At 36.7% G+C, this 20,084-nt stretch overlaps 1 protein-coding gene across 2 annotated transcripts; it reads right to left on the bottom strand.

The window, feature by feature from the left end:
* Window positions 1-371: 371 nt before the first annotated feature.
* LOC125829157 (OVARIAN TUMOR DOMAIN-containing deubiquitinating enzyme 11-like) lies at window positions 372-18,842 on the bottom strand. 2 transcript variants are annotated; one of them, XM_049508408.1, is made up of 9 exons: window positions 18,294-18,842; window positions 17,973-18,046; window positions 17,500-17,554; window positions 17,335-17,409; window positions 5,103-5,176; window positions 4,975-5,023; window positions 1,723-1,807; window positions 1,107-1,163; window positions 372-816 (listed from the first exon to the last, which is right to left on the bottom strand). In XM_049508408.1, exons 1-9 carry the CDS (start codon window positions 18,471-18,473, stop codon window positions 773-775), a joined length of 693 nt encoding a protein of 230 aa, XP_049364365.1. In that variant the 5' UTR covers window positions 18,474-18,842; the 3' UTR covers window positions 372-772. The 2 variants fall into 2 exon arrangements, 1 of the variants encoding a protein (XP_049364365.1); XR_007443082.1 differs by having other exon boundaries at window positions 630-816; window positions 4,971-5,023; window positions 18,294-18,557.
* Between the last annotated feature and the right edge of the window lie 1,242 nt (window positions 18,843-20,084).

The raw sequence follows: 20,084 nt of genomic DNA, 5'->3' as shown, positions 1-20,084 counted from the left end.
AGAAAAACTATAAGGAGCATATAATATTAATAAAGATTATCCAGAAAGTACATATTCCTTATGAGTTATGAGATAGAAGAAAAACTATAAGGAGAATGTAATATTAATAAAGATTATCCAGAAAGTACATATTCCTTATGAGTTATGAGATTGCTATGCTCAGTGTTCAGGAAGCGTGAAGCAGAAAAAAGCGATAAGACCCCGCTTCACGCTTTAAGCAATGAAGTACTCACACACTCATTCTAGTCTGTGAAGCGTAGAAGGCTCACATCGCTTCACTTCATTGCTTTAAGTCGCGCTCGCTTTCCTGAACAGTGGCTATGCTATGTACCAACTAGCTAATTAAATACTACTAATACACTGTGAGGATAGTGAGCTCTTCTGCATTTGTATTCAAACTATATATGTTCATTACCCCTCAATCTCAAACAAGACCATATGAATTCTCTATAACTATGCAGCTCATTATATGTTACGATGATTCCTAATTTGACTATTTTTATGCTGGTCGTAACCCTTTTCAGATATCCAGGTATAGACCAGCTACAGTTTCACATTTATGTAAATACTAAATATACATATATAAAGATTGTTGATATATTCGCATCTACTATCAAGTACTCCGTAATCGTCGCAAAAGAGTAAAGATTAATGAGTGCAGTAGAGTACTCCACGCAGATCGACTTGAATCTTGGATATCCTCCATGTAAAATGTGTTTCTTTGAGGCATTACACTCAAATGTAGCTCTCAATACTTTAGCTGGTGAAAGCCTCAGAAAAGCCAATGCTTCTTTCTGCGCACTCTAGCAGGCACCTCTGTTGCACATCAAGATAAGAAGAGACCCAATATATCAGCAACCAATGATAGCCAAGACAAATTCTTAAGGAAGAATGGAAGCACAAGTGGCAGAGGTGGGTAGAATATGGATTTAATGGGTTCAATTGAACCTACCGGTTATGACACAGAACATTGAATAGATATGTGAAAAATATTTAGTTATGAACGCATAATTTCAGAAGTGTAACAAATTTAGTGGTTAAGAGATAAAGGTTGAACCCATTGAGTTTAAATTTTGGATCTGCCTCAGAGAACAAGACTGATGTACCTCCAATTACGTATAGAGAATTGTAGTGCACTTCACTCCAGAAACTCAGCCACAATTCTAAAAATAAAGAACAAGTTAAATGTGTGAAGATACAAAAAAGAGAAGAAAAATCAACACCTAAGACAAATTGAGAACACAAACTAAAGTATAAAGCAGTCCTATTTTTATGTTCAGCACACGTGAATTTGCTCGACTACTACATCGTTCTTCATAGTAAGTATTGCCGTATTGCAACAATGAATTTGAAACAAACAATGTTCCTTATTGAACCTAGCCAAGGTTACTTGAACATTTTAATTAGTTTTCTCTAGATGACCACAAACAGAGATGTTTGCCTATTTAAAGAGAATCAGCTCAAGAACATCCACAAACATGATCTAAATTTGAATTTCTGCAGGAGAAACATTCAGTTACTATGGTACATCAAAAGTACTATCAATCAGAAAACATCATCCTATTAGGTTATTTTGCATAGGATTATGTCTCTTGGTAGTAGCAGCTAGGTAGCTCTCTAGGTAAGTATGTGTGCTCATTCACATACGAATGTATGCATGCATGTGTGGGTGTTTTTGTGCATACATGACAGACAAGATGTAGACAAGATGTATGAACGTACCTCTAGAAGGCTGTATGTCCTTAGGAAGAATCTCAATGTAGCCATTTTCGCGAAAAGAAGTGACCAAACATATTTTTACTCCATACTGCAATCAAAATTCAGCAGGCGCAAAGAGTTACAACACCATCACAGTGGCCCACCCGAAAAAGAAAAAAAACATATAGATAGGAAAGTATAAGCAGCACAAGAAAGAAGAAATGGGTAAAGCAGTTCTCAGAAATGAAGAGTGTAGAAATCCTTTAGGCGGATAATGTCCAAACCTACCTAGTGATTCAGAGGCTAACAAAACTTGAAAAGATGTAATATCATTTCTTTACATCATTCATAGGCTAAGTTGCTCGGACTCAGGTGCGGGTGTCTAATACAGGTACGTACCTGTATCAGAGGTTGTATCCTTCATGATCTAAATTTTAAGATTCGCGAGTAGTACGGATCTCTAAGTATGGTTATGGGGTGCGGGGATTCGGCTAAAATTAATTCAAATATCTAAATAGATTTGTAAAAATATGCATGAATTATGGTGGACTATTTGGAAGAAAAGGAATGCATGAACTTTTGGGAGCAAGGATAAAAAATATGTGCCTGAATCATGATTTCATCCTAGCTTTTGTTTTAATTTCCCTTATATAAAGAGTCCTAATCTAATAAAAGTAGGGAAATATATTACAATGTTCTAATAAAATATAACAAATCTAGATATTAATCTATTAACATCTACCATATAAATTACATTTATTTTCAACATTATAGTTTGGGAATTGATTTCTTCGGTGATTCTTTCCCCATGAAGAAAAATGATGGAAAATATTGATACAATAACCTAGAATCCAGAGCCTAAAGGGCAACTTTTTTTCCCGGAATTGCCAAAGGTGCAACTAAATATACAAACAAATCAACACGGCAAAGGCATGTACCGCCCACGCCTCACTACAAACGTTAAGGGGCCGTTAATTCTCATTGCTAAGGCATGAAGGGCATCACGCCTTGCAAGGCAGTACCAGTCCCACGCCTTAGCTGTATAATTTATTCCCTTGCTTACATACATTTCAGAGCAAGGGAATAAATTCCCCTGCATTCACAAGACGTTGACTGACAAGGCGTACGGTGCAGCTATTTATAAATTACATATAACAATAATTTAGATGATATTACTTATGATTTGATGGAACTGAAGGTGCAACAAAGAGTTAGGTTGTACCTGTTTTGGTTGTGCGGGGGAACAATATTTCCCGACAAGTCTGGGTGTAAATTCAGTTCAGATTATTTGATTGACATGCGTGACTTAGACGCAATGTCACCACAAGCTTAGGGAGCAGTTGCGTTATCGTTCTTGTACTATTGTGTATGTCATGCATCAATGGACTCTTCAAGTGATATTTGTGGTTTTCTTTCTTTAGTGCAGGTATGTGAATTTTATATTGTACTATGTACTAAGTTTTATTATGATAAAACAAAAATTCTTGATTCTATTTTTTGTAGGTATGCGCTTGCGAGTGTATTATCCCACTGCAGCCTTGACTGCCGCATACATGTCAAGCGTCTGTAGATCATTTGTGAGCCACTACAGGCGTACCTTCAAGCGCTACAAAATTTACGAGACTAAACCACTTCTAATTGATATATGCTACTCATGTGCTAAAGACGACCCTTGAGGCTTATCCATTCATTTGATCATATGAAATGTTATAAGATATTGTACTATAAACAATTATTTGGACACTTGCTAATGAAATATCTTAAGACATGTGAATAACGAGCTGATAATGTGTCATGGTTATGGTTTCAGAAAGTGTTGATGATCTTCACTTGCTCATATTTGATATCGTATTCACTAGAGCTTCCTTACTTTTTTACTTGTTATTTTGTCCGTTTGACATATAAGTACATATTTTATACGTACTTGCGTCCCTATGGTCGAGGGCACTGCATTTACATAAATGCATAATTTGACGCACAGGTTAGCAGACCATCCCACTAGGCACTCATCCTCTCAGCTATACATTTGGTGAGCTCCACTTCTACTTGGAGCTAGGATGTGTCTAGGACTCTTTCCTGTATATATTCTATGACTATGGGTAAGTCGGGGCCCTATCCCGACCATATGATAGTTGTACATTTTTTGGTTTAAGTAGAGGCATCTTTGATTCTGCAGTATTTGTATATATGAAGTCACTCGTTCACTTGCCACTTATATCAGTTTGGCCATTGACCTTCACTTCTACATATACAATTTTATCAGTTAGATAACCATTAGTAGTAAGGATAATTTTGAGCTATTTGACCAGTTGTAGGGCATTTTGAGCCAAAAATGTAACAGGGTAAAGTTGACCTATTTCGAATAGCCTAGGGGTAATTTTGGCCCTTCTCCCTAAAAGCTACGTATGCATGTCTTCTGATTTGAAAATTGAGATATCAAAAGACTTTCACATTAAGTGTTGTATGAGCCGTTGTTATAAATTTTCAAATAGAACTGGACAAGTAAAACAAGAAGCTCACAATATTAAAAAAGATCAATTTGGGTTGATGAATCATGAACCAAAAACAACACTCCACTATGACGGCTAGCCGCTCAATACCAAAGACAACATTAGAACATCCCTATCCTAGAACCTATTTCCTTTATTTAGAAAAGACCAAAACAATGTTAAGTGAAATTCAAATAATTGGGAATCAAATTGAAAACCAAACAGCCAAAGAAACCCAAAAAAGATACTAGCAATATCATAGAGGCGACAGCTATGGGTTGTGGATGTAACTTCTACCAGCATGTGGTAGCATAGTTCCACATAGGACTTAGTTCTCGCTTCTCACACTTTTGACTAGTCTCTCACTGCTTTGCTTTGATACCATAGCTGCACCTTGATTCCATTCCTAGTTTAGAGAACTATTGAAATTCATTTTTGCTCATCCAACAGAATTCATCCTTACTGAAAGTTTTATCAGGCTACTTACTGAATTCATTTTCGCATATCTAGGAGGATTTCATTCTTATAACAAAACTATGTGTTTGCTCATCTAACAGGATTTCCTCTGAAAGTTCCGAGTCCATGTTAATAGGGAACATCTAGAAACTTTACAAATTGAACCCCACCAAAACAAGTTATATTTGATGTAGGGCAGGTATCACACATCCTACTTATTATAGAGCATATTCTTAGTTCTAAGATGTCTTATAATGATCTACACTGCTTACACATGTATTGAATTATGCCACTAAAGCAAGTTGAGAAAGAAAGATACTCTCTCACTTACTCGATCTGCAGCTGCTTGGAGAGTGATATGATCTCCCCATTCCCCCAACCTGGCTTGAACAAGAAATAGCTAGTTAATGGTCTGTCTGGTCTTCTTTATGTAAGCAATAGATTGAAACCAGATTTCACCTCTTCATCTTCTTCAGGTAGCTTTTGTATTTCATGGGAACATAACTTTCATAAAACTTTCTGAAATGCTTTAGCTGAAACAGATTAGAAACCAGGATAAGCACAACAATAACAACATACCCAGTGTCATCCCACAAGTGGGGACTGGGGAGGGTGGTATGTACCAGACCTTACTCTTACCTTGTGAAGGTAGAGAGGCAGAAACAAGAATAAGCACATATAGATTATATAAATTAGTACTTAAATGTGATGTGGAGTCACAAAGGATCATATCGATGGGGCATCATTCCGAGCCATTAGGTCAACCTCATAAACTAAGTCTTAAAAGAATATTCCGAATTATAATGAAAAACAAAATGTTGTTTTCGGTACCGACTTTGTGAATAAGTAGCCATCCTTTAAAAGAAAAACGCAAGGAAAACTCAAAGAGAAAAGAAAACCTCATACTAACCATGAAATATTGTCACAAATAATTGCTCTATGACTAATTGACTTAACAACTTGCAAGTCGCTAGACAATTATCCAATCCAATGTACATTTGATATTAATAGCAGCACAGATTTTCACCAATTTCCTGAACTTAATATATCTAAAATCAATATTCATGAGTTATACACCTCTAGGAAGAAAAGTTTGGTTCTTATACTAGAGAATGTCAAAATCAAACAGGTACGTGCACTACAGTAGGAGTGTAAGACAACGATAACAAAGTAGTAGCTAAATTGGGACTTAATAGGGTTGAAATCATTCTTATTCCCTAATTGTACATCAAAAAAAGGTTGATATCCTATTTTTCGGGATCAAAGTGAACTATAAGTTGAAGCTTAGAAGACTACCTAGTAAAGAACTTAAAAGAAGATCATCAAATTGATCCATAATGCTTGTGGTGTGCCATCTTAGCACCCAATATTCAGTTCATTCTTATGGTGTTCTCAATGTTTAACTTTTTGTTTTAAATATCCTCCAACAACGCCATTAGAATGATTTTGGATAAATTTTGAAGAGAAAAACTCGAATCAGATGGAACCTATAACAAAAGTACAATATAGTTTCTTTTTAAGTTTCATTTTAACTTTTTTTATCAGGTAATTGTTTAATTCTTTCAATCAGTATCCAGAGGAAACAACATGAGTACAAAAAATGATATAGTTCCTGTATATTCCACTCGCTACGGTAGAAAAAGTAAAGGGCTGACAAAATCCAAAAGAGCAAAAACATTATCCTCAAAATGCGCCGGAAAATTAAACTTGATTTTATACTGAATAGTTGAAGGACCATTTAAAGATTAAGGCTTGAGGATTTGGTTAGAAAAAACTGAACATTAAGGTTTGAAAATATGATATTAAAAAATGAACATTAAGAACTAAGTTACTAAACTAACACAGGGATCGCAAATATCAATTTTGTCATTCTCGAAAACTTATGTCTCACCTCCTCTTGATTTCGCAATCATATATCACAAATACCCATTAACAAGATCGCGAACTAGCTTAAGACAAGAACTTTCTTAGGCACTCCTTGCAACCCCCGAATTTTGATCTGTTTTAACTATCAAAAGTTTTCAGGCATTCTTCCTCAGATAACTTCTATATTTCACTGCATTCACTATTCCCATCAATTACCAAAACCTAACCATTAGTATCAGTATTATCTTGTCCCCGACCTGTTATTATGTCACATGGGTCGTTCCTCACTCTTGAATGCTCTACTCGGCCAGACATTAGGTTACCAATTTGACCTCATATGGGACAGATTTCATATCTATAGAATTGAGCAATGTTTTAAGTTCTTTGAAAAAAAGGAGGGCATTGTTTAGAAAATTTGCATTTCTTTAATCAGGGTTTATGTAAAGCTACAAGTACAGATTTTTATCAACTTTTAAAAGCCATAACTCATTTTTACAAAGAGAACAACTGCCACTTTTTTCTTCCAACTTTTCCTTTTCTTCTTGAGTATAGGATTTTATTCCAGTTGTTTTGGTTTCTTCATTTCTTGGCAGTACCCTGTTGGCTTCTGCAGAATGACCTATGATTCCTGCTGTGTGTGTTAAAACTTCAGATAGCATTAAATCGGGCCTCTTTTTGCATAAGCTAATAAACTCAATTTCATCTAAATTTCGGCACTAAATTGATTCAAACATGTAACGACCTGCAGGGTTGTTTTGTATTTTTCAACCCGTTTCCCCAGTTTAACCTTTCCTACAGCTTCATTATGTTGTTTATGACATGCGGGGATGGATGGCACGATTCCCGGTGTGATCAGATGCATTTTGGGGAAGATTTTCATCTTTGAAAGTTTAGAATTTGCCATCTGGAAAGTTTAACCAAAGCCAACATTTTGGTTAAGAAGTTTGGATTTGAGTTATGACGGTTCCAATAGGTATGGATGGTGATTAATGACTTGATTGGATGTTTTGTATGGATCCCAAGGTGCTCATGAGTGAATTGGATTATTGGTTGAGTTTCTGGTTAAGTTTGGAAATTTTAGTTGAACACTGTCAACATTTGGTTAAGAAAACCTGGGATCGGTGATTCCAACAGGTTTGGATTGCATTCTACGATTGATTTTCATATTTGGTTTGTGTCCCGGGGGTTTCAAATGAGTTTCAGACACTTGATTGATGATAGGCCTAAAATGGATATATTTAGCCATTAATTATCTCACATTTTAGAACTTTTAATTGTCTTTTAAGTAGTGATTATATTGTTTTATGCTTAATATTATATTTTTGATGTGTAGAAATAAAGCGGTGTGAGAGGATGAAGAGATTTTAAGTAAAATTGGGGAGGGGGGGAGGGGGCTTAATTATTGTCCTTGTCATCCAACATGAAGGCAACAATGAAAAAAAGACAAAGCAATGAAATATGCAGCAAGGCGCGCCAGGCAACCCAGATTCTGATTTTATTTCAACTCATTTTGGACTCAGTTATTTCATTTGGGACTTTTCCTACACCTATAAATAGTCCATAAACACGTTTTGGAAAAGAAAAAGACTATTGACGTAGACAGTTTGGAGCTGCCGTGGAGATGGAGTTAATTGAGTTTTACCTTTTCTTCTCCATACTATTCATTTTGTGTTATTCTGGATGATTTATGCTATTTCCTCCATGTCTATGTGGAGCTAAATTTTTCATTCTAGGGGGTTGTAAACGTTATTATTTGAATATTATTTTCAATTAATTAGTTTATCTCATTGGTCAGTTGTTCAATTCTGTTCTTAATTATTTTGTTGCATAGCTAACAGTGAAATACTATTCACGCATCTATAATTGAGTGGTACAACATAAATTATAGATTGGGCATACGGTTGATTAGAATGTGTTCTCCTAATAGGAGGGAGCGAATTCGTGATTAGGCTAAACATAGCTAATCGCGTTGCTTGATAGATATACAAGGAGATATAAATGCATTCTCGTTAATTCTTTTCTACTAGACATAGAGAATTAGGTTAACTTGAATAGACGCACAATTACTCGACAGAAAATTGTGAGTAAAATTAACCCTGTCAATCAATTATCATAATAAATTAATTAGTTAAATCAATAACACGATTGTTAGATAGCCCATTTCCCTAGATCGATTTTACCTCATTGACAACATAAAAATACACTCTTTCTTGGTTAAAGTTCATTAGTACTTTTCTTTTTATTTTAGTTAGTTTATAATTATAAGTTTGGATTTTATTTGTTGTTAAGTTAATTCACATTAATTAATTTAGTTAACAGTTTATCACAAGTCACTATGGGTTCGACATTTGACTTTTAGTCACTTTATTACTTTACAACCGCATGTCCTTATGAGTGCGTTTGGCCGCAACAAGTTTTTGACATCATTGTCGAGACTTGAAAATTAACTATTTTTCTAAATTAGACTTTTGTGAGGCCTGTCAATTTTTAGTTTAAAGTGTTTTAAATTTAGGTTTCAGATGGGTGGATCCGGCAAGCTCGCCGGAACACATCCAATAGGGGAGGATAGCATCTTTTACAACGCAGGTTTCAAGTCCTACGACATTACGAGATGTAAAGACAAAGTTGGGAGTTGGTTTGAATGGGTGGAACGCAGCCGACGTCAGATGAGAAGAGTGGAAATTAGAATTAAAGTCCTGAAATGGTTAGTTGCAGTATTTGTTGAAGCTTCCAAAGTGCAGGGGAGGACAGTTAAGAGGTGGAACATGAAGGACCACTTTGCAGCATTCTATTGCACTCTCAAATACAATGAGAGCGGGAGATACATCAGTTTTATAGCATTACAAGGTCAAAACAAATCAGTCATAATTACTCCAGAATCTACATTCAAAGGAGGTTGGGGGAATATAGCTCACAAGAATGCTGGGTTTATTTATGAACCAGATGAAACACAGGGGATAACAGTAAAGGACAACAAACAACTCCACAGGTCCTACAAAGAAGCTCTCTTCCATGACAGATGGGTGACGGAGGTAACGGAGAAGGCAGAGATACAAAGCACAGCAAACAGAGTAAGGATCACAGGAGGCAAATCGCAATCAGAAAAGGACCTCTTGAACAGATGCTTAGTAGGGAAATTCCAGTGCCAAACAAATGACAACCCTAACTTGAACGATGTAAGAAGATGGGCATGTAACTCTTGGAAGTCGGCGATAGAAGTCAAAGTGTATGCCACAAACGACGGCCATTATATGTTTGAACTATCGTCAAGACTAGCAGCAGAGCATGTCTTAACAGGCCAATGGACCTGGAAGAAGATGAAGTTGGAACTTGAATGGTGGAAACCAACAACTGGCTGCTGGCCGGCAGAGGTAGGGAGAGATTGGGTATGGATCAAACTGCTAGGTTTACCTATGAATCTATGGTCGCAGAAGGTTTTCAAAGAGATCGGTAACCTATCTGGAGGCTATATTGAGACAGAGGAGGAGACCTCTCTCAAAAATCATCTTCATTGGGCAAGAATAAAAGAACAAGGCGACGGCGAACGGATTCCCAGAGAAGTAGAAATAACCTGCGATGATTTCACTTACACCATTCCGGTGTGGTGTGAAGCTCCGGTCACCGTGAAATTTTCAGAGAAGAGGAGAGAGGAGAAGGGAGAATACCCAGCAGTCAATACCCAAGATCAGCTTTTGCAGATAACAAAGGAGGTAATAGCAGCGAAAAAGGTGGATGGGCACGTGGGGTCTTCCAGTGAGGGGTCTCTCATGCAAGTGGGCCCGAGATTTAAAAGGGGAGAATATAATGTTTATAGCATACAAAAACTAGGTCAAAGGAAAGTGGGCCCAAATTTGGGCCCAATTCTTTTGGACCCAATTGTTGGAGAAAAGGCTAGAGCCCAAGCTTTACAAATCCCTTCAGAAGACATTTTTAACATTGAGATAGCAGCGAATCAAACGAAGGAAAATAAAGCTCAAAGTCAAATTACACCATGGAATAGGGACGATGGGGAACTGGAAGTTGCAAGACATATGGTAGACATGCCTGGAAAAAATAAGGAAGAATTGGGGGAGAAAAGTACAGCGATAATGGTACAATCATTGGCAGAGGAGAATACAAATGGAGGATCGGAGGATGTTATCCCACTGGGTATCCAATTCCCAGAGGAAGACTACAACACACTGAGCACCTCAGAATGGATACAACAAAATATAATCAAACTTAGCTCGGAATTTGTGGTTAATTTCAAAGGATGTGAGGAGAGGGAGAAGGAATTATTGATGAAAATTGACAGTAATAAGCGAGAAAGTAAGGGGAAACAGAGTGAACAGTCAACATGCAAGAAGAAAGGGCAATTGGAACTAAAGAACCTACAACTAGATTCTAAGTTTCACAGCAATGGCTCTAGAAGTAAAGGGGAGTATTTGTCCATCATGGATCAATGAATTTAAACATTGTTTCCTGGAATGTGAGGGGACTGAATTGTGGGAAGAAAAGGTGTATGATCAGGAATATGTTAAGAATCTGGAAAGCAGATGTTGTGTTTTCAAGAGACAAAACTGGAGGGGGAGATTGCAAACATAGTTAAAGAAATTTGGGGTAGTAGATGGGCAGATTATGTGCAACTAGAAGCTAGTGGGAAGAGGCATACTAATTATGTGGGATAAAAGAATATGGGAAGGGGAAGTAAGTAGTGTGGGAGCATACTCAGTTTCATGTTGTTTCTCTGGCAAAAACTAGGATTTTAAATGGCACCTAACAGGAGTCTACGCCCCAAATGACAGAGTTGAAAGGAAAGAAACTTGGTGGGAAGTGGGGGCAGCTAGAGGTCTATTTACAGGTCCTTGGGTCTAATGCGGGGATGTCAATACAGTGAGATATCCTTCTGAGAAGTTCAACTGCAGTAGAATCAGTAGGTCAATGACAGATCTTTCGGGGTTCATTGAAGACATGGAATTAATGAACTTAGATTAGCAGGGGGAGAGTTCACATGGAGGAAAGGTGAAAGACATTCCACAGCAGCAAGACTAGACAGGTTCATGATCTCTGAAGATTGGGAAACAAAATTCAGGAATATCAAGCAGTCTATAGATCCTTTAGGATTACTGTAATTAGTCTCTTGTCTTAGCTTGTTACTACCTTTTTGGAGGTCTCTAGCATACCTTAATGCCGAGGAATACCACATTACCAGTTTCAAAAAAATATTCTGCAGAGAATTGTCTCTGATCATTCCCCATTGATGCTACAATGTGGAGAATGGGGGTCAACCAAATCATATTTCAAGTTCGAAAATTGGTGGCCGACTACAGAAGGTTTCAATGACAGAGTAAAGAGATGGTGGGATCTTTTCATTTCCAGGGAAAACCAGATTTTGTACTGGTAGCAAAGCTGAGGGCATTGAAAGAAAAGTTGAAAGAGTGGAGCAAGACCAGTCAGGGGAATCTGAAACAACAAAAGCAACTTGTACTCAATCAATTAGCAGAAATTGAAATGATACAGGATCAGAGAATTTTGGAAGAAGGGGAGATAGTTTCCAGATTAGCTCTTACCACTGAGTTGGAAGAAATAGTCAAAAATGAAGAAACAGCATGGAGACAGAGATCTAGGGCAGTTTGGCTTAGACAGGGGGACAGGAATACCAATTTCTTCCACAAGGTAGCAAATTCACACAGAAGAGTCAACACTACTGATAAAATCAAAGCCAGGGAAGAGTTACTAACTGAACCTGCTGAAATTCAAAGAGAGATCACTGAGTACTATGAGAATTTATACTCTGAAACTGAGGATTGGAGGCCAGAGTTGGAAATGAGGGAGTGTACTATGATTGATGAAAATGACAACAACCAACTGATGGCCCCTTTTGAAGCTCAGGAATTCTAGAATGCATCAAAGCATGTGCGGGGGATAAATCCCCTGGCTCGGATGGCTTTTCAATGGCTTTTTTTAGACAGTGTTGGGATATCATCAAAACAGAATTGGTTGCAGCAGTTCAAAACTTCTATGTGGAAGAAGTGTTTGAGAAGAGTATAAATGTTACTTTTGTGACTTTGATACCTAAGAAGATAGGGGTAGAAGAACTTAATGACTTTAGACCAATAAGTTTAGTGGGGGGAGTTTACAAGATAATTACAAAACTTTTGGCTGAAAGACTAAAGAAGGTGATGCATAAGCATGTGAACAAGCAACAATTGGCCTTCATCAAGAGCAGGCAGTTCATGGATGCAATGTTGATAGCCGATGAATGTGTTGATTCCAGGAAAAAGGATAAACAACCAGGGATCCTATGCAAGCTGGATATCCAAAAGGCATATGATCACCTGAATTGGAACTTTTTGATGAAGATGATGCAGAGGATGGGTTTTGGTAAAAGATGGTTAAAGTGGATCAGACATTGCATAAGCTCAGTGAAATTCTCTATTCTGATCAACAGAAACCCATGTGGGTTTTTCCCATCAAACAGGTGTTTGAGACAAGGGGACCCCCTATCTCCTTTTCTTTTTATCTTGGCTATGGAGGGGTTGAGCAACCTATTCCAGACTGCAAGAGCAAATGGTTGGATTAGAGGTTTCAAAGTGGGGGAGAATACAAGAAACAATCTAGAGATCACTCATCTACAGTCATTTTAAATATTTTTGAGGCTGTGTCAGGTTTGCACATAAACCAGAGCAAGAGTTTCATTTATCCAGTAAACACAGTACCAAATATTGAGGACTTAACTTACAAGCTTGGAGGGAAAGTAGGTGAACTACCAGCAACCTACTTGGGAATGCCTTTGGGGGCTAAGAGCAAATCAAGTGGAATATGGAGTGGTGTAATTGAAAAGTGTGAAAGGAAGCTCGTGAACTGGAAGTGTCAATATCTATCCTTAGGTGGCAGACTAACTCTAGTCAACAGTGTCCTGGATGCCTTGCCATCATACATGATGTCAATATTCCCTATACCAGCCAAAGTAACCAAGAGGTTAGATGCAATTAGGAGGAACTTTCTATGGAAAGGCAGTGAAGATAAGAAGAAGTATCATTTGGTCAAATGGGAGGAGTTGCTAGTTAGCAAGAGAGGGGGTGGACTCAATATCAGATATCTGAGTACGCAGAATAACAACTTGATGATGAAATGGTTGTGGAAATTTGCCTCACCAGAAGTATCTCTATGGAAGGAAGTAATAACAACAAAATATGGCATGGAGGACAAGTGGATGACAGATGGGGTGACCAGCCCTTATGATTGTAGTGTTTGGAGATCAATCAGGAACTTACGGCTACTATGGCTACTGGTCAAAGATAGAACAAAATGTAAGGTTGGTAATGGAGAAAAAGTGGCCTTCCGGAATGGCATCTGGTGCGGACAGGAGACACTCAAACAAGCATTCCCTAAGCTACATAGTCTAAGTCAAGCACAAGAAACATCAGTGGCAGACTTATGGACAGGACAAGGGTGGAATTTACATCTGAGAAGAAACTTAAATGACTGGGAAATAACATCCATAGCAAGATTTCATGACACAATGGCTAGGGCTACCAATCTAGCAGAAGAGCAAGATAGACTGATATGGAAAGGGGAGAGAAAGGGAGAGTTCACTGTAAGATCTACATATCGAGAATTGAGACCTATTGAAGAGCAGAAAGCAGGATGGCCTTGGAGGATGATCTGGAGAACAAAAATCCCATACAAGGTGAATTATTTCACATGGCTTTTGGCAAAGGAGGAAGTCTTGACACATGAAAACTTGAACAAGAGGAAATGCAACCTTTGCTCTAGATGTTATTTATGCGAAGAGCAGGTGGAGACAGTCAACCATCTCCTTTTACACTGCAAATGGACAGATCAATTATGGCAGATGTTCATTCACAAGAGGGAGATCAAGTGGACAAAACCAGGAAGAATCACAGAAGTTCTAAAATGCTGGAATAGTGATGGAAATGCAGGAAAAAAGGAGGAGAGATGGAGGATTGTCCCAGCATGCATTTGGTGGACAATTTGGAATGAAAGGAATCAAAGATGTTTTGAAGGAAAGAACAACAATATTCAGAAGATAAAGATAAACTACCTAGGTCTTTATTATTTTTGGTGTAAGCAAGTAGTAATAGGAAATTCTGAAGATGTTTCTAATGTTATTGACTGGCTGTAACTAGAAGATCTTAGGGCTGATGTAAGTATAAATATTTGGAGGGGAACTACACTTTGATGTAGTATACCTGTGGATATATAGAAGTAAATGTTACCTTTCTCAAAAAAAAAAAAATTAGACTTTTGTTTTTGTCTAGTCCAATTTAATTTTTTTATTTTTGTATATATATTTGTTTTCTATAGTATTATTTATCCTTTTTGAAATGGCATCTCGGAATGTAAATTCATCGAGTAATGGGTATTCATATGTTGGTATTTCTTAATTGTACTGTGGAGGACCTCACTTAAATATAAATTGTCATCATTTTTTCAGGAGCAGAGTGTGCGCACATTTTCTTTGAGTGGAATGTCTTATTCCTCTTCCCCAATCCTCTATTATAATTCTCCTTTTGTTTGTGATATTAACCGGAGTAATGAAGTGGAAGATACGGAACATGATGCTAGACTTAGTGATATGATGAAGCAAATATTGGAGCAGAACGCATAAAATAGGAAAGCCATGGGGATGAGTGTCAATGCAAGCTAAGACTAAAACTTATAATTATCTACAAGTTACAGGTTTAGCTGATACCCATGACGAACCCCAAGCAGAAGAAGAGAACGAGGTACTGCAACAAGAAAGTCATGAAGAAGCAGAGATAGTGAGTCAATCTTGGCTAACAGAACAAGCTCAACTAATAAGCTTGCATGGGTTTCTCCATGGTGGTCTTACAAAGAGGCGAAACATTTGATGGAAGGAAGAACTAAGATCAGACAAGAGATGCACCAATTTGGCTTAGATATCCATGATTAGCACACTGAGTTGAATAAAAAGATTGAGGCATTTGATGCCCAACTACCAATTGTTGTGGATATTGACCAGCTTGTAAAGCAGAAAGAGGAATCCTAACCATTCAACCGAATACTATTCTGATGCCAAGGATGAGAAGGTATACCAGGGCCACGATATCAATGATAATGATGGTTTAAAGTTAAGGCGTGTTAGACCTCATTCTACATTTTTGTAGATTATGTTTAGGTGGTGACATGAGAATCAAGCCATCCGAACCTATGGAGAAGTGTATAGATCAGGAACAAGACTCTTACATTCTAAACTTTTCCACATCAAAAAGAAAAATTGGCGTCCCTCACTTAAAGGCCAAGAAGTGCAATATGCAATGTTCGCTACATGGTCCTTTAAAACCTTTACCACCACCCGTGATGCAAAATTGAGGGATTAATTCGTATCTTCAAAGTGAAAGGAGAACTGGTGAAAGTGTTAGCACCGTGTTGCTGCATTAAATTAGTCATTAGTTGGGAGGCAACCAAATCTTATTGCTTTCTTTATATATATATATATATATATATATATATATCATTGTATTTTTTGTAGTATTACGTTTTTTTGTATTTGTAGAAGTATGTGCAAGGAAGTAAAGTCATTAGAAGTATGCAAAAGCGAGCAGCAAAGTGAAACTAAGTGTGGGGTTCCCGTATAAAGAACTGTGTCTGGAGAAGTCTGAGTATCCCCTAAGCTGCAAATGTTTCAGCATTTGGCCTTTCAGGGAGTTTATTTTACCCACTTGTTATTTATAGGATGCATTGAGGATAATGCACATTTTATGTATGGGGTAAGGAGATTGCTTGGATGCTTTTTTGTTCTACTTTATTAGGTAGTTAATAATTCTCTTAGTTTTTCTGTATTGCTCGGTTCTTTTATGAGGGATGTAACTTGAACTGGGTAAGTTTTTATATTTTTTTATTTTTTAGTAGTACTAAAGGAGAGAGAAGAAATACTTTTTGACTTGGTTGATACTAGCATATGTGGGCATGAGCTTGAGTAGCATTTTTATGTCAGTGTTTGAGTACCACTTAAATAACAAAATTTCTGACACCTAAGCTCAAAGTAGTGACTCTATATTTAGCTTTCTCTTATGTTGTGGTTCGGTATGATCTGTCTATCAAAGAGAAGAATTGATCCATTTTGATTGAGACTCGTGTCATGAGAGGTGAGGATTTCTTGCATATATTCCATATCTTGCTTCTCAGACTAGAACTTGATCTACATGTTATTGAAGCGAAATAATGTTGCTCTGTTTAGAAGATGATGATAGGCTTTATTCACTTCTACTAAACCAAGTCCATGAACACCAATGATAAGGCATTACTTGTTATTTCATCTCTTCCTTGACAACATCTTAACCTTTCTATTCTTTGTATTGCTATCAAACACAAGCTTCATAAAGAACCTTGCAAGTCTCAACACTTCCTCGTTCACATATATCTTTGAGTTTGCAAGCAAATCACAAAAATATGACGACTGAGATATGGTTCCAACAGAAACTGAACTCTAGCAAAACTGGCATTGTCCGAATTTCAGTCTCCCTGATGCTTGTGGTAGATAATTGTGATAAAGATAGCCTGCAGTGTTTAACTCAATCTTGATATTACAAAAAGCAAAAAAGCTACACTATTATTGAGTTGCGAATTATACTTCAGGTACATATAACCCTCAAAGCGACAATTGTATCTTTTTTTTTATGGTTAAGACTAATAATCTTACAAAAATCACATGAAGAGAACCTAAGCTGTAATATGTGATGATCCTAGTGAAAAACAATCCTCGAATAAAATGACAGTAGCCTTGGTAACATCTTGATTTATAACAGATAATAATGAGATGAAAGGAAAATATATTAAAAATTTAATGTACCCATACCTGTTTGACAACCTCCATCCTCACATGCTTATGATACTCTGGATTATGATACAACTGATCTGCAAGGGCTCGAAACTGTTCAATAAGTCGAAGGAAATAGTCACAAATAGCACGCATGTATGTCAAGTGCAGGAATGGCTTGTAGACTAGTTAAAAGAGAATAACCTGGCAATTGCCATCTCCTTGAATTTGAAACTCAGCAAGGCCATATGCTGCCAACCTGATGATAGATAATATTACACATTAACAAGGAAAAATATTCCTTACTGACAATACCAAAATAGTAAAGAGATATAAAGTAACATCCTTCCTCTTTTAACTCATGGCTTTTTCCATACATATGATGAAAACTACAGATCACAAATAAGTACTTTTAACTATCCCGGAGAACAATATATTGTAGAGAAACAGCGTAAAAACTGTACAAGCAAAGGGCCATATCTTTTCTAGGATTGCATCAGCTTTTCATTTTAACTATTTGAATACACCAGTTTAAATTCTATGAAACCAAATAAAATTGGAAATCTTCAATTAGAGCCCCCGACGTCATACATCTGGCTTCTCCATTTCAAACTGTGGTTTCAAGATCAATTGTCAAGCTGAAGGGCTATGATACATTAAGTAAAGTGATACACAACCTGCCAGAGAGCCTCTCGTGGTCAAGTGTGGCATCATTAGGATTAGGTATCTGCCCAATGACCCTTGGAGTGTGCTGCAAAGACAGTAAGATTATAAGCAGAATATGATGGTTAGTAGCATATTATTATTCCAAGAATTAAAGCGTGCACTGAATCACTGCTCACATCAATGCAACTCTATACAAAAACTCATTACTACAGATGATAGACAAACACTAAATTTACAAAACAGGCAAATTCTTGATAACTTACAACATGACAATATTGAAACTATGTCATATACATAGAAAAACTGTCTAGTACAAGCAAATATGATTGTACCGGGATTGAGTCCAAATGAGAGAGTCTGTTCGCAAGCTTGCCCCCGTACCTCGAAGCAATTTCTTCTTCTTCTGCCAAGATTTTCGCAATGGCATGATCATCCTCAGTACCTTGTGAACTGCTATTCAAACTAGAGGGAGAACTCGAGCTTGCTCTTGAATTTCCAAAATGTTCATTCATATTACGATCAATAACAGGAATAGACCTATACAGCAAGAAACAATTCCTATATAAAAAATTAGGATTGATACATTAAGAAAAAACCCAAAAAAAGGAAATCTTGTGAGGATCTATCAGATACCCACAAACCCAAACCCAAACCCAAAAAAAGAATGAGGGTTTGGAATAACAAGTAATGTATCTAATTTTGGATCAAGACCCACAATCTGAAGTACCTTTAGGAGCAAAAGGGTGATTTGATTTCAACGGAAAAGACGAAAGGAAGCAATAATGGGATTTTTGCTTGAAGAAAAGAAAGCGTCAAGGGAGAGGGTTGGCCTCAGAGTTGGTTGGAGAAGTCTCGTGAGTTGTGACGTCGGAACAATTGGATTAGACGTCCCTCTTTCACCCCCGACATGCCCACCACAACCAAACGGATAAATTTTCGTAAACAAAACACATGTGAGATTTAATTAAAGATGATAAATACTTTCAATAATTTTTATTTATTTTTTACATTTTGACCCAATACTATATATAAAAATTCTAATAACGTAAAAAGATTAAAAGTTTTATAAAATGAAGATCAAAGCAATATAAGTATAAAGAGAAGAAGGCAAGAAATGTAGATGCAAGAGAGAACTTTTCTTTTTATTCAAGTGTGTCCTTCAAATGATGAATGATATCTCTATTTATAGTGTTGAAATATCATACTCAAAGGTTACCTTGTTAAAAGTCAAACTAGTAGATACATAGTTATCCACCAAGGTTCATATCACTTTGGATTATACATACATGAATTCAATTAATTCTTGAAGAAATCAAATGGACAATCCACTATTCAATAGATTTATAGCCCTCCTCCTTGGATGTCTATAGATAATATGCATCACTAAAACCTTACTAGGAAAACTATGTGGGAAAAAATTCTAATAAAGGAAAAAGAGTACACATATCTTTTGATACGCATTATTTGTTGCATCATTAAAAACCTTGCCAGGAAAACTCGGTGGGACAAAACGTCGGTTAAGAAAAAAAGTGTGCAATGCGTATTATACTCCCCCTTATTAAAACATCACTTAATTTCTTGTGATGATGTCATTCAATCCTATATACCAAGTTTTCAAATATTGATAGTGTCTTTGTGATCAAATCACATTCACGAAGATGTTGCATGATTGAACTCATCCTCATATATCATTTTTTGGTTTTATGGATATGATGAGGTTTTGAGCTTAGTCGAATACATTCTTGAAAAATCACTCTATTTGTGACTTCATTGTTGTAAGTAAATTGTTCATTCAACTTGTTCATAGCAACAATCATCTTGTAAATACTTTCATTTGCAATTGATTATCTTGTTTAATAACTTCAAATAAATGTCTTTGATGTCATTTCAACGTGTTCTTGTTGGGGAGGAGTAGAATCTTGTCAATCAACTCATTGCAAAATATTTGATCGTATATAGCAAGGTTCATTAGTGCCTCAAATTGACTGATATATGGAGTTTCATCACTAAGAAGTTCTTCATCCTTCTTTTGAGATCGAGATGGATCTTTATTTATGTCAAGCGATCCCATAATCATTGGGGTACTGAATGGATGTGATTTATTCATGTAAAATCGTATCAAA

This window comes from Solanum verrucosum, unplaced genomic scaffold, assembly GCF_900185275.1.
Source record: "Solanum verrucosum unplaced genomic scaffold, falcon-dt-bn FXZP01000152.1, whole genome shotgun sequence".
NCBI classification, from domain to species: domain Eukaryota; kingdom Viridiplantae; phylum Streptophyta; class Magnoliopsida; order Solanales; family Solanaceae; genus Solanum; species Solanum verrucosum.
This window is presented reverse-complemented; position numbering and strand designations above follow the sequence as displayed.

Coding starts and splice junctions, on each gene's coding strand:
- LOC125829157 (XM_049508408.1), bottom strand. CDS start 18,473: ATGAATGAACATTTTGGAAATTCAAGAGCAAGCTCGAGTTCTCCCTCT. Junction 18,047..18,293: donor CTCATTTGGACTCAATCCCG/GTACAATCATAT, acceptor CTGTCTTTGCAG/CACACTCCAAGGGTCATTGG. Junction 5,024..5,102: donor TACCTGAAGAAGATGAAGAG/GTGAAATCTGGT, acceptor TGTTCAAGCCAG/GTTGGGGGAATGGGGAGATC.